Below are 15,841 nucleotides of genomic sequence, written 5' to 3'. Positions count from 1 at the left end.
TAACTGAGTTTTATCACTTTGAAATTTCGAGCGAGATTTCAATGATGCTGATGACGCACTACGCGTCGTTAAAACTATCGGTGTATACGTAAAGCATTTGAATTGAATACCTATCTGATATTGTGCACCGATCAGCATATTATCAGAACCGCTCGGTTCTGAGCCAAACATGTCTAAAGGTCCTATCTGCAGAAGAGAGGCTCTCTTTGGTTTCCCTCTCTTTCGTTAATATCTCAGCTGTTTATTTGTATTATGATTGTCTCCTTGCATTGAACGATGGTCAAAACAATCGTCTTTTGATTTGTACTGCAAAAAAAGTTGAAAAGTGTTCCATTACATTGCAATAATTGAAAGAGAAAGTGAACAAAGAGAGCCTCTCAAATGCAGATAGGACCTATTGAAATGTTTGGCATGACTTGTCGAAGAGCCAAGCACCAGCGCAGATCTCTTGGATATTCGTTGTGATTGTTGCATATATTTTTAACCACAACAATGTATTCCTGGACCACTGTGCAGTCGATTTCGAGGTTCATTTGGTACGTAGGAAACTCATTGGGCACTTTGACTTGAGTGACGGTTCTTTCACCACCCTATCATCATCAATCATCATCGTCATCATCTCAAAGACAGCGCAGAGAGCATAAAAATATGGCGCTGGCAACATAGTTTACGTTTCAATATTTTGTAGTTTTGCATTGTTCTAGGCCGAAAATATCGCCAATTGCACAAGTAATCATGAGCGAGCTATGCTGCAAGTGCAATCTACCAAAGGAACCACCAAAGCACAGATCAGAGTAAGTAAATCCCGGACGAAAACCCCGAACTCTTGCTCACTTGCGTCTCTGTGTTGTAAATTTATGTTTAGATCAGCATCATTTCGCTACATTTGCCGCCTTTGCTTGATGCGAGCGGATGACACGGAACCAATTTTCATCCATCCCGGGGACAGCTCCTTGGCGGACAAGATCTTTGCATGTACCGGCGTTCAGGTTCGTATTTGTTATTTAATATAGAATTTTGCTATTTCGAATATATCATAGTACAATTATCTTGAAATAAGTTTCATACTGAGTATTGTCTTCATTCAAGACATTCTTGTGCTAATTTTCTTGACAACTTGTACCATTGTACGAATACCACCACTCTGTCCAGATATTGACAACGCCCTCATGTAGATTAGTCAGTGAAGACTGGAAAATATTTAATATTCTGGATCAGTGCTGAAAATGTTATTTCAACATATCAAAATTCAACCACCTACAGCTCATTTTAGAAGCTGAACCTGAGAATATAGCATATGAAAAACTTGTCCGGCTAGACCAATTCTACAAGAAAGTCACGTAAAATACGCTATTTTTCGAATATATAAGACAAATGTCACGGACTACCTTTGAAAAATGCCAATTAATATTCATGGTGAATATCAATTGACATTCATAGTGTTTAATTCTACGATCAGCACTCTTGCATTACAACTAACAATGCTTCTACGCATGAATGTAATGACGGTTGTCTGATCGATCCCAAGAATATTTTTTATGATCTATTTGTGATTGAAGCCTAGACGCTTGAACAATCGAAGGATTCTCACAGCAATTTCGTCATTCGTTTGAAAATGTGTGTGTCCAACCCGTTTTACGATCGTCCCTTTATTTCCATATCGGCTTTAAGTTGTTGCATATCTAATCAGCAAAAATCCTCTCCGTGTGAATTCGGGTGTGATTTATGATTTAAAAGAAAAGACCCTGTGTTTTCTTGTTCTCTAATAGTTTGTCGCCGAAGCGATAAAGTTTTCTTGCCAATCATGATTTCATCAAGTTAGCCAGCTGTAGGATTTCTAGGCAATTGTTTATTTCATCAAGTGGACCATGTAGGTACTTGAATTTTGTCACCCGGAATACGAGCAGACAAGGTTTCGACATGTGCCAGGCCTAAAAGTTTATGTCATAAATTATTAGCCTAAAGTGTTGCTTTCACATTCTAGAGTCATTCTTAAAATGCTTAAAATACTTCTTTTCGCTTTCCTAATAAACCAACACCATATACTGCCCGTAATACAGACGGTTCAACAGTACCGCGCATACTGTTCGAATTGTATCCCGAATGGGTTGTTAAGCACGTTTTGTGGTTATCGTTTATGCGTCATCAGTGTTCCTAACAATTGGTGCCATTGTCCTCCACACATCGTATACCAAAACAAATGTGTTTTTCCTTCAGCATTTCTCATATCTCTTATTTCTTCATGAGCGAAAAATGTTAAATGTTCCAATTGATTGGGTAAAATGGGTGACGTATGATGCATTCTCGAAAATGGCAAAAATGATCATTTTGGCAATAAATTGCTGAATCCATAATTCAGCGGTTTGTTGCATTTCCGTAATAATGAGCGAATTAGACGTCTCACTACTTCACACCTTTCCTCTTTTTAACCCGTGAGCAGTCGCGTCGTGTACGCGCCATGAAAAATGCACGCATGTGGTAGGGTAACGGTCGAATTTTGGACCCCTAGAGGACATTAGTTTGAATTTAAGCCTAAAGCAAACAGATTCAGAGGGTGTCACACATGGATCTATGACAAAAGGTCGAAGGTCATAAGGTCGAAAGCCGTAAGGACAAAAGGTCGAAGTGTCAAAAGGTCGAAAGGTCAAAATGAAAAAAAAAAATAACAAGGCCAAATGTCGAGAGGAAGAAGGTTGGAAGGTCAAAGGCTCGAAGGATGTAGTTAGTAATTAAACTGAAATGCCAGGATTCGTTAGGTACGAAAAGCGGATTTCAAATTTATTCAAGTACCTGCAGTGCGATGATTTACGCCATAAATATTTTTCGCATTGCGTCACTCATAATCAATAAGAGTTTTTGGATGGAATAAAAAGAAATGGTCAAAACGAATAGAAAAATTACGTATAAAGCATAAAAAATGCAATGTCAAATAAGTAAATTGAACTAGAGGTTATTAAAAAAATAAAACGTTACGTTGATCTTCACATCTTTTGATATTTAAGTACAGTATGACCCATAAAAAATGCGATAGTTTTCAAAGTCATCGTTCCCCTACTTCGAACTGATTTACCTTGCATGTATCTATTGGATAGTATAGTAGAGCCACTAATCTGATAATGGCAAAGGAACATAAACTTATTTCATGCACATACCTTTGGAAATATAACGTGGAACATATGGATGTCGAAATCGTCCACGCCCCAGAGGTCGTTTTTTAAGGATATAATTTTCTTCCAATTGCTTTCAATCACATTCAATCAAATCTTATTTTCAAAATAGTACTTTTATGGCTGGATAAGGTCTTCAGGAGCTCGTTGGTTCGTCGGGCAAGAACGAAAAAAATATTAACTTATAAATTAAGAGACATTTTCTGAAAATTGAATTATTTGACAAATGATAATTTTTAGAAAATATTATGTTTTAACACTTATGTGGCCGGCAGGGTACCCGGGTACCTTTTTCAATTTCAAATCTCGATATTTTAATGGTTATTGAGACTAGGATGTTGGAACTCTGTTAGATCTTAGAACTCGTGAATATACATCTATTAATGGGGTTGACCGAATTTTAAAGTGAGGACGGGCAGGGGGAGGGGCACCTGCATTTTTTTATTACGTGGAAGGCCGACAGGGTACCCGGGTACCCACGAAATTGAAATGATCATATCTCCGTCAATTTTTCATCGATTTTGGAATTTTTAAGCTCATTCAACTCAAAAACTCATCATGTATCGGGAAAATATATGGTTAGACCGATCTAATCACCGTGGTTTCCGGAAAATCCATATTTTTGGGAGCATGTCCTTATACCATATTGAAACCCACATTGTTAAGGCTAGGATACCTTAAAGTGTTTATGGTCAACCATGGCCCCACGGGAAGCGTGTTCCGAAATCACAGTTTCAAAGTCAACACGTTTTATGATTCCAGGCCGATCAGATACAATATGCCAAAGCAATTTTACGATGCTTAGTATCGAAATTGCTACTAACCTACCGAAAATCCCGTATATTGTATTGTATAAAAACATGGATCCGTAAATCCGGATTTTCCGGTACCTATGGTGATCGGACCGATCCAACCAAATACGATCTCGATGGATAATGAGTTTCTGAGTTGAATGAGGCAAAAACTTTTAAAATCGGTGGAAAAATCGCTGAGATATGATCATTTCCATTTCGTGGGTACCCGGCTACCCTGCCGGCCTTCTACGGGTGTTTTTTTTTTTTGCTGGCTACACTACGGTTAAGCATGACATTGTTTTTAAGTACTTAGTATTTGTACCTATCATAAAGGTAGGTTTATATGCCTTCATCGACGAAAAATTGTTTTGAAAAATGTACAAACAGTGTTAAGTTTTTTTATTAATTTATCTTAAATACGGTTTTTAATATGTAATTGATTGATTTGTCTTTATTAGAGAGACTTTCAGCCCTTGGCTGGTTCGTCTCTATCTTTTTTAATATGTAGCACCTTTTTTTAGTTTTTGTTTCCTAAACATTTGCAATTATTTTTAAAATATTTTTCAAATATGGGCGTATTGAAGAGCACATATTATTGCGCGCAAACCCCAACATTTTATTCCCACCTTTGGGTTTCCGCGCCGAAGACCCAGCGCCAGATTCGGCGACAAAGAAAACTGACAGCAGTCGCCGGACAGTTGGCAATCCTGATATTTGACGGCGGCCGTCCGGTAGTCATGGGAGTGGATTGTTGTCACGCAAATAGATCTTTTCGCTGAAAATGCATGTGTATTGAGTTATTGTTGACAAATTTTCTGCAGTGTTAGTGTGAATTTCAGCGATTTTCTGTATCGCGTAAGCCTTCGCTGGAAGAAAACGTCATGTTGTTCAGCGAAGCAAGGAAAATTTTCAGTGAAAAAAGCAATATGTTTAAAAGAAATTTAAATTTTTGTCGAATTCTTTTATTTTTTGCTGATGCTGCGCCGCCGTTAGCCTCTGGGCCTGCCGCTTCCGCTTCAGAATTTGTGTCGCTATCGGCTTTCGGTGAACCGGCTATGGAGTTCCATTTGTGAGGCCAGCATGAGTGAATTACTTACACTCAGCCAAATAAACTTAAAATTTCCATAAGGCCCAACTTATGAAACGGCCTTTAAATAATTCATAATGATTCGGATGAATTTCATAAGCAAAATCTATGACGTAAGATCGTCTCACAGCTTGGCTTTTATTCATGTTTAGCAACATGGTATTCTCAAGCGTCGGTAGCCGTGTGGATAAAACACGGGCTCGGTGATCCCGACGTTCATGGATCGAATCCAGTCTGCATCATTTTAAGATTTTTTTGTTCTTTTCTTAAGTCTATCTTATGAAATTTGTTATAGCAAGCACGATCAATTTTCATAAGGTATTCTTATGGCATACATAAGAATTGCCCAAGTAACCATGACGCTGTATATAGAGCATTAATTTTGCTTTATAGTGTATTATATGACATGCGATATAAAGTTGTTTTGTCACATAGGCACCATTAAAGTAGGTTTAAAGTCGAAAGTGGCGTTACTATTGTTGATTTAAAGCAAGCTTTACTGTGGTGATTGCTAAAGGATATAAAATGCTTGTACCTTATAGCTAATGCAATCAAATCGTATGGAATGCATACTTAATGTCTTAATGCATCATGTCAAAAAAGAAAAAAAGTATGTTTTTCATTTTTCTATCTATTTTTATCTTCCGATACTCTCACTTTGATGTTTTTTATTGTATTTCGGGAATTGAACCTAGACTGCTGAAACTGAACCACGATGAAACTCGGACGCGCTAACGTTGTGTGCTACGATATCATGTATTTTGCACCTGGAAAAATGTGCAACATAAAGTAACGTATACTTAGCTCGTGCCTTATCGAGTTGTGTTTTCAGCAACTCTAAAAAATGTTCTGGGGTCTGAATGCTATCAGTTATGTTACTCTCGAATATATATTCGTCTGTGTTGATTCAGTTTTTTTTTGTTTTCATACGTGCTCACTTCTACCTAAATACAATAAATAAGAAACAATACAAACAACGCTTTAATCCTTCCTTTTATGAATTCGGGGCGTTATGTTAAATAAGGAAACCGATACCTCACATAATTTTTGTTCCCTCAGCATCTGATTGTTTTCATGTCCCAACCAGAAACCCAAAAACCAGTATATAATATAAATTTTCAAACAGCAACATCTGAGCATGATAATCTAAGTGCTCCGCAGCAATCCATGAAAAATTTGGTTTGTTTTTCTTTTGTTTTGAATAGTTCTGTTTCTAAAAGTGTTTTACAGTTTTTTTTTTGAACTGAGCGATATTTTTCTGTTTACAACGACGGAAGCTTTAGTAAAGGCATATATAAAGCCTGATATAAAGTAATAAATGCTTGCATTATTGATTGCTATAAAGCTTTTAACGTGGTAATGCAATGAAGCATTTTACAACGGCTCTATCACAGACAAACAGACGTAGCACTCTTCAAAACGACTTGGCACATGCATTTAACGATCAATTCAAATTATATTTGATTTGCGCGGTCCTTCCACCAGATGCGCTAGTGTTCGATCGCTTTGACGTTTGCCAGTGTACACGTTGCTGAATGATGCAAACGAAAATTACAGGCGCTTTGTTTAGTAGTGTGCGTGTTAGATAAACGTCGAATTGAAATCCATCATGGCCGCAGTGTCGCGCGCGGTTCTACCAACAGGTGGCAGTGTGCTCATAAAGAAGACACCGGGCAAAAGTTTTTAAGGAATTTCCCCTAAGAGTTACGTCTGTTTGTCTGTGACTCTATAGAACTATACAGAACTGTCAAAATCTCGTAATGCTTCAATGCTTTCATAATGTAGATCAAACGCTTCATTACTTGACAGATGTAAAATAAAAGTTATGTTGCATTAGCTAAACTATAATACGATTGAATTAATGTTATGATATAATGCTTGTGGTTACTTGGGTAGTTATAGCAAATTTTCGATGAATTTCGCTAGTTTTTTTCGCTGAGTGACCGCAGGCATTTATTGATTAAGATCTGCAGCCGATGAGTGTTCTCCACTGATACACACACTCAGCGAAAAATACTAGCGAAATGCATCGAAATACCTTATGAAAATTTGCTATAACTAATTCTTATGGATGCCATAAGAATAACTTATCAAAATTGATCGTGCTTGCTATAACAAATTTCATAAGATAGACTTAAGAAAAGAACCAAAAAATCTTAAAATGATGCAGACTGGATTCGATCCATGAACGTCGGGATGACCGAGCCCGTGTTTTATCCACACGGCTACCGACGCTTGAGAATACCATGTTGCTAAACATGAATAAAAGCCAAGCTGTGAGACGATTTTACGTCATAGAGTGACCTTATGAAATTCATCCGAATCATTATGAATTATTTAAAGGCCGTTTTATAACAAAGAAATAATAATAATAATAAGTTGGGCCTTATGAAAATTTTAAGTTTATTTGGCTGAGTGCAGCAACATTCATTGGCGTATAGCAGCACAGATTTTGCGTTCGAGTTGGAAATTCGGATTTTGGTGCGTCGACCAATCTGTTTGTTTTTCATACATTTCTTAAACTCGCAAAAGCAGCCATCGCGTCACGGATTCGTGCACCTATGTCGATCTTGGTTCCGCCATTTGGTTACCAAGATATTGCAAGCTTTCAACATTTTCCAATGCTTGTACAGCTACCGTAAGTGGAAGGATATACCACAGACAAACAGACGTAACACTTGCGAAATTTCCATCGACCACGCTTTTAACGATCATTTTAAATGTTCATAGTTGTGGCTTTCACAACCAAAGGTGCGCGCATCGTTTTCCTACGCGTTTGACGTTTCACACTAGCGCCTTCTGTTGACGATATTGCACAACACAGTGATTCGTGTAACTTTTCCACCAGGTGATGGTAGTGTGAACTGGGCGATGGATTTCCATGAAAATCGTTCAAGGTGTTACGTCTGTTTGTCTGTGGATATACCGTGTTAACATCTAATGCAGCGTTTCTCAAACTATGGGTCGCGACCCACTGGTGGGTCGCGGACTGATTTTTGGTGGGTCGCGAAGGCTTGGGCAATATTGTAATAAATGTCTTGAAAATCTTATGTTAAATGATATTGCTAGCCATTTTCTAATTTACAAATTATCCCTTGGAAAATCGGCAGAGTTTTTATCTGGAAATTCAGTTTCTAATTAATTATATTCAAATTTTTGTATTAAAAGTGTTACTCTGGAGTATATTGAATATTGAAGCGATTGTCTACGTTCCAAAATCAATTTTGAATCTATGAATTTTCAATCAGAAAGTTTAAGATTAGGGTAAAATTTTATTTTCTTGTGTTCTGGACAAAAGAATGATCGTTGCTTGCGCATTTTCAGTAAGGTTGAAGTGCAGCAGCATATTCAAAAAAATAGGAGCACCAACAACAGTTAAAAATTGCCAAACTTCGACTAGAAACCTTACCTTGACCGAACCTCAGTAAAGCTAAACTTCGGAGAAATTCTACTGAATGGCGATAATTTGAAGTTTTACGAAAGTCAGACCAACTGAAAAGTTATTTCAATGAAAATTTAAATAAAAAAGTATGTATGAAGGATATGACTAAAAATTTCAAAAGTATTTAAAATTGCCACTATGTCTTCAAAAACTTCGTCCAAATTGTATGTTTTATGTTTATTTCTTGAATGTAAGAAAGAATACCTAGAACCTGTTGCATTGACTCAAACTGGTTGAACATTATTATAAGAAACTTGGAAACTTTTCTCAACATTCTTTAGACTAAGAGTTTATTGAAGATGAAATTTGGGCATCTTAATCCTACTTAGACTTTTTCAAACTTGAAAGAGAGCAGTATAAGTTAAAAAAACAATATTTTGTCTTTTGTCTGAGTATTTTATGAAAATACGTGCTGGTGGGTCGCCAAACTCTATAAAAATCCAAAGTGGGTCGCAATCTGAAAAAGTTTGAGAACCCCTGATCTAATGATTTGGTCTTGTTGACGTTGATGGTAAGACCTGCCGCCGAGGAGCGATCGGCACACATCCTTACCTCAGTCTAGCAACTTCCCGGATGGGACCGGGCAAAACACTGTTGTACAGTACTCTGCAGCACGAAAATGCCTCGTACTGTGCTTCAATGAGGCCGTTGATTTTCTCAGGGACACCCTGCGCCTGAGGGATCTCCACGTATTATCGTGAGTGATCCGGTCGAAAGCCTTTTCCTAATCAATGAACATCAGGTACAGACTCTTGCTGATTTGCTCCCAGAAATCGTAGAGGGGACGAATATCGCCGGTATTTGTGGTTTTCTCGCCTTCGTCGGCTTAGGAGTCCACCCCACCCACGCTCTTTTGTCCCTCCTACGTGAGCGTTTCACTTCTTTCTCGAGAGCCGAATAGCTCTGATAAGCTATGGGTTTGGCTCCTCGTGTTTTCGCTTACTCTATCGCGACTTTGACGTTTTTTCGCTTCTCTATTTTCCTTCTTGTTTCTTTGTCCTTAATGATACTGTACTGTAATAGGATCCCGTAATTTTGAAAATAAACTATTAAACTATTCAGGCTTTCCATCGGTTTTCTCTGGGAGCCATAAGAGCTCGATCAATTTTGAACCGATTCTTATGAAATTTTGTACACTTCTAGGCACGATTAGTGCTAGGGTCTTGTACCATTTGAGCAGGTGTACCTATTTTAGGCACTTGCCGCTATAACTAAGTCAATTTCAAACGGATTGATTTGAATGTTTGTATAGAGTTAGGCACGTACAGTATCTTACTCAATACAAAAAACCCAAACCAATCGGTTTGAAATTGACTTAGTTATAGCGGCAACAAGTGCCCAAAATAGGCACACCTGCCCAAATGGTACAAGACCCTATATGTGTACGAAAAATTGACTGAATTATAGCAAAAAACGGCACATGTAAAAGAAGAATCGGATATAGATATGGACCGCTCTGATTATTTTACGGCCATTTAGATTATCTTGTATTCTTATTGCTGCAAAATAAAAGTAAAACCTGCATACTCGTGTTTCAATAAAAAATATAATTGTTTCTTTTTCAAATTTATGTTTTTAGGTTAACGAGAATGTAACTGTTGGGCCCACCTCTATCTGTATGAACTGCAAAACGTCCGTATACAAAAGCTATCAATTTTTGGAACTATGTCAGCGGAACAATAAAATAATTCAAAATTTATTGGCAAGTCACGAGCAGCCTCCCGTAGCCGCAGGAACACCCTCCGCCTCCACTGGAAGTCCACTGAAGCTAGTTATACGAACAAAAGGTAACAGTCAGATCTCTCCGGTGTGTCGAAAGCGGACCAACTCGCGAAGGAAATCAACGCAAAGCAGATTGGAGCAGTCCACAAGTGCAAGCGAAGTGTCCTGGAGTGAAAGCGATGGCGATAAAGACGAGAATGGTGACGACGATGAGGACGAAATTTTACCGATTCGACAACTGGCGTACGAAACTGATACGCCACAAGATGAATCGCCGAAACGGCGGAGGATGAGTTCCCCTAGGGAGAATAGGGTTCCTTCACTGGTGATTCCCAGGGCCCGAATAAATGGAGGATTATCACGGCTGAGTGAATCTAGTGAGAGCTCTGTAGGTCGCAATTCTCGTGCATCCGCATTTGAACCTCTGATGGTAGATGATCTGTTCAAATGTGAGTTCTGCAGCGGTTCCTTTCCATACCAAATACAAATCCAGCAGCATATGGATTTATACCACGCGGACAGAAAACATGAACTGTCGTGTAGATTCTGTTCCAAGACTTATCTTACGACGGCAGCCCTTCGAAAGCACAGCGAAGAGAAGCATGCGTCAGCTAAGGTGATCGAGTGTAAATTGTGCCAACGATTTTTCACAACTCCGGCAGGTCTTCACCAGCACTATCGGTCCATAGTTCACCGAGCAGCGACCGGAGAAGCAGTTTTTCCCAGAAGGCGAAATTCTTGTATGAGCTACGGTTACACTAGTCCAGCCCGTCGGAACTCCGTCAACTCCGACTACGGAAGCGAATACCCATCCGGCGGGAATTCCTCTCAGCAAAATTCACGCAACGCTTCGGCGGACGACTACAACCCGTATGATAACTCGTATTACGACGAAATCGTCACCTACAAGTGCGACTATTGCGATCAAAGCTTCGACGATCGGGAAACTTTGAGCAAACACATTGCCGTCCGACCGTGTCGGGTTGAGCTGGAACCCCTGGATCTGGATCTTCTACTGGAAAGGATGGATCTGGACGAGCTGCTGATGCCGTTAAACAACGTAGTACCGGAAGACGTGACAATCATTGAGCCGCCCATCGAAATTGTAGATCTCACCTAGCGTCCCGCCCCCGCCATTTGGAGCCGGTTGGTGTCACCGAAAAGTAGAGTGAAGAAGATGAAAAATCTACTGTTTCATGTACAAAAACTTACCGCTAAGAGAGATGCATGTTGACATATTTTCATTCGTGAGCGCAAATAGTACCGTAAGTCGTTATTTTCAGTAGATTACATATACAAAATTTTGTTAAACACTTGATTTGCAATATTATTTAGGATTATTTGTGTCAAGTCTTGCAGCACCTGGTCGTAAAATGTTGAGATATTGAACGTGACAATTAAATTTCTATTATTATAAGAATCAAAATAAAATCTACTTTGGCGACTACTTTTGGTCGCAGTCAAAGATACGCGCGAGATAGTCGCCTAAGGCAACATAACTGGTTTTCAAATTTTCCATCATAGAGTTCTTTGATATTTCATGAAAAAAGTTCACCACGTGGCCGGGTGATGTGATGACTGCTGCGACTACACGTGGTATTTGCACCGCGATTGAATTTGGAACATCTTTTAAGACCTGGAAAAGTAGTCGCCATAAATGTGTTTTTCATGCAACGCACAATATAGCAAAGATGGTTAGAAGGATGCCTTCTAAATAATTTTGATCATATTAGTGCAGGGGAACTACAAAATGGAGAAAAACTATGGCGCAACATTCTGCTTTTTGTAAGCAAACATGTTTCTGTCTCTGTGTAGGGTCTACCTGTATCCACTAACTCACATCAACACCTTTAACAGATAGCTTGAAGAATGCTCATTCTGATAAAGGTGTTGATGTGCTTGAGTGGATGCAGGTCGGTATTACAGAGACAGAAACGTGCTTGTTCATGTAAAGCAGATAGGTTCTTTCCAAATGTTACGCCAGATTTATATTCATAAAAAAATGTTCAACTAGCTGTAACTTTTCGAAAATACACCAAACAATAATTTCAAAATTTGACTGTTAGTGTTAGCTGATTAACTACTCGGTGCTGTACTACCTATTTGGGCAGATGTATCTGTTTTTGATATTTGCCGCTAAAACTAAGTCAATTTCATTTGATTTATTGTATAGGGTTATACTTATGACACACATGTGATACATGAATCACTATACAATGAATTAACTACATCGGCTGTTTTCCTACTCTCCGCATCGACCAATGTGGCGCTAGCTTCTATGCGCGAAAAACCGCTAAAAGTAAATCGCAAAAATATTGTATGGCGAATACCATCTAAAGACACATTTCTCGAAGGGGAATACATTATTCGAAAAAAATAATTGGTAGTGGTTGTGCACAATGGTGACTACTATTAAGCCTACCAAATATTTTTTTCAGTAAAAGCTTTCTATTTCAAGTAATTCAAGTTTAGATGCTTTTCACCATACAAAATAAAATGGATTTACTCCTGCTGATCAACTGTGGGTGTGCGCCAAGCGGGTAGTCCATTGCGCTTGAATTGATTGAAAGTGCAACACTGATAGTTCTCTCCGTTCAATTCAATCTTGTTAAAATTTTCTTGACACTGCGTACCGTTGTACGCGTATCACACTCGTATCACATGTCAGTCCGGGGTGCCAAAAATAAGGTAATTTGGTATAAAATTGAGTTAGTTATAGCGGCAAGTGCCCAAAATAGGTACACCTGCCCTATTAGAAAAGACCCTACTGCTGATCATTATCACCATCATGTAAATATTGTGAGTGTTGGACCACATGACAAAGATTGCACGGGATTTGACTTTGTTACTTCTTGTTCAATTCTTTGTTTGAGGGATCTTTGGAAAGTATCTACTTCAATAGAGGATTTGGTTTGTAGGGCACGGGATCATTTAGGCAAGGGGTCCTATTTTGAGCACTTTCCGTTTATAACTGAGTCCATTTCATTTCAATAGACTGTATTTTGAACATCAATCGACTTGAGCTTTTGTCACCGTGTACAAAAACTCAAGTCGATTGATATAGAGTTGAAGTGCTTAAAACAGGAACCTTACCAAATGTTCTTTGGGTCTCCAGTTAGCCTAGTGGTTAAGGCTGTGGATCGCCAATCCGGAGACGGCGGGCTTCGATTCCCGCTCCGGGAACATTTTTCCGACTCCCTGGGCACAGTGTATTATTGTGCTTGACTCACAATATAAAAATTCATGCAATGGCATGCAAAGAAAGCTTTTCAATTAATATCTGTGGAAGTGCTCAAAGAACACTAAGTTGAATCGAGGCAGGCCAAGTTCCAATGGGGGCGTAGAGCCATAAAGAAGAAGATGAAGAAGAACAAGTGGTCTCTTACCTGAATATAACTTTGCTGTGAAGACCAGCTTTTAAGCAGGATGTATTTAGTTGGGCATTAAACGAATGCAGCATTTGAGTCCTCGTCGCCATGAAAGCAGATTGCAAAATGTAGGGTGGAGCGGGGCAAGATGGGTCACCTAAGGATGCATCACCATAACTTTGTAAATACAAATCGTATTGGTTTGTATTCGTCCGCTACTCTTCAATACACTAGTTAGCTATGCTAAAGGTCGATAAAAAGATCATTTAATACAAAATATGATGTTAAACAAGCAGTTTTAAAAAGTGATCGATTTTGCGCCGTGAAAAAAGGGCGGGGCAAGATGGGTCACCTTTTAGGTAATTCACATTTTCTCAACGAAAAACGTCAAAATATAAGATTTGTTCCGCATTCATATATGCTTCATATCCATACTGAGTAAACAAGAGCTACTAGTAAACATTTTATAAATTTATTTGGAATATAAAAAACTTTACGATTCGAGTGGTCCTCAGGCGACTTGAAAATCGATGTTTTCACTAAAAAATTATCATAATTTTATGTTATAATTTTAAGCGTTCATTCCGCTTGATTGAAGTCAGTTATGAGATAGTCTTGTAATAAAAAATAAATAACTTTTGAATGCTCCAAAAATACGTTCAAAATTGAAGGTGACCCATCTTGCCCCGCGGCCGTTTATATGGAGATTATATGGGATGTATCGCATAAGAAAAATGGCTAAAAACCATTTCATTTTTTATTTCCAATGAGAGTGAATAATTTTTCAATCAATGCCCCAATCTTTTGTATATTCATGCTGGTCATCTAACAAAATTATTAACATAATCAAAACATGAGTAATGCGCCCGAAAATGGCACTGACCCATCTTGCCCCGCCCCACCCTATAAATTTTACGACTACGTATAAAAACGTGTTGACTTACATGTGCACAGACAATATTTCATATTACTTAGGAAATAGCAAGGCAATGAATTTCCAAATACCAAATCAAAACATTCAGTTGCAATTATTTAATATTGTAGTGACGTCTACAAGCGTCTAAATGAATCTACTTATAACATTTTATTTTATTCCTAGGATACCTATATTAGAATAAATCTCATATATCTCTACTAGATGTAAAATATAATAAATGTGCTTAAAACACTACTATACATGCGAGCCTAACAATTCGAAACATCCAAGTCCCTGAGTTCAGATAAATGCTCTCTCTGCTAATTTTTACAGAATCAATGGGGTCTGCCCATATTCGCATAGTCGACGTAAGCGCCACTGCAGTTTTCAAAACACTTGCAATTTTAACAATGAACTAGGTATGTATACGAATTTCAAGATTTTTTCCACGTTGACATCTTGTATTCTACCAAATAAATAATACTGGTCAGAAACATGCACGCACATGCGTTCGATATTAGCTTGTGTATGCTGACTTTGGTAATGGTGGTTACGTCGATTATGCGAACATGGGCAGTGTGAAAGAAAGTGGGATAAGATGCAATTTTTAAAACTTTCATCGTTTTCAATGATAAATAGCTTCATTTGTTAGGCTTTCAAAGTGGTAACAGCAACTAGACAATAGGTATTTGCTTGATTCTTCAGCAGAAATATTCACGAAACTAATGGCACAATTGTTTCAAATGGGGGATAACGCGCCTGGAGCCGGCCTTCTGATACTACATGGAGTGTGTTACGAACGCGAAGCGTGAAGTACATTTGAATCCACACAATTCGGAACGAATTCCTTTCCAACCATTTCCTACACCTAACCAAGCGAGCCGCATCTTAAATAAAACCCCAAATTCGAACAATCATGACCTACCAAAATAAAATAGGGCCCACGATATAAACGTAGAGCAGAGCGAAATTGTTTATCAGCATAACGAAGCAAAAGCTATGCGGCTGCGTGGGACTCGACTGACTTTGAGCAGCATGATAAAATAAACAATCTGAAGCGGTACCCAAAAACATAGCGATAGCAGCCAGCAGCTTAGTATATCGATAGCATTCTAAATGTACCTGATTATAATCCATCATTGAACTTGATCTTGAAAATTTGGTCAGACGGTCATTGGGATCGTGTAAAATATGAATGATATACGTAAATCTGTACAAACACAATCGAATCATGTAGCTAGAAATTGCTCGAATTCAGAAAAGCACGATTCAATTGTCTCCTCGAAGAAGAAAACATTTCTCCTGGGCAAACACGCAAAACCAAGTACCCGCGAAAGATCATTCT

The 15,841-nt window shown here is 38.4% G+C and overlaps 1 protein-coding gene across 1 annotated transcript; it reads left to right on the top strand.

Annotated features, from left to right (window-relative positions):
* Positions 1-603: 603 nt before the first annotated feature.
* Positions 604-14,756, top strand: LOC109429117 (zinc finger protein pita). The gene is made up of 3 exons (XM_019704967.3): positions 604-794; positions 866-989; positions 10,070-14,756. Exons 1-3 carry the CDS (start codon positions 736-738, stop codon positions 11,330-11,332), a joined length of 1,446 nt encoding a protein of 481 aa, XP_019560512.2. The 5' UTR covers positions 604-735; the 3' UTR covers positions 11,333-14,756.
* The last annotated feature ends 1,085 nt before the right edge of the window (positions 14,757-15,841 follow it).

Source organism: Aedes albopictus, chromosome 3, assembly GCF_035046485.1.
Source record: "Aedes albopictus strain Foshan chromosome 3, AalbF5, whole genome shotgun sequence".
Taxonomy (NCBI): Eukaryota; Metazoa; Arthropoda; class Insecta; order Diptera; family Culicidae; genus Aedes; species Aedes albopictus.
Note: the sequence above shows the minus strand (reverse complement) of the source record. Positions and strands in the feature narration are given on the sequence as shown.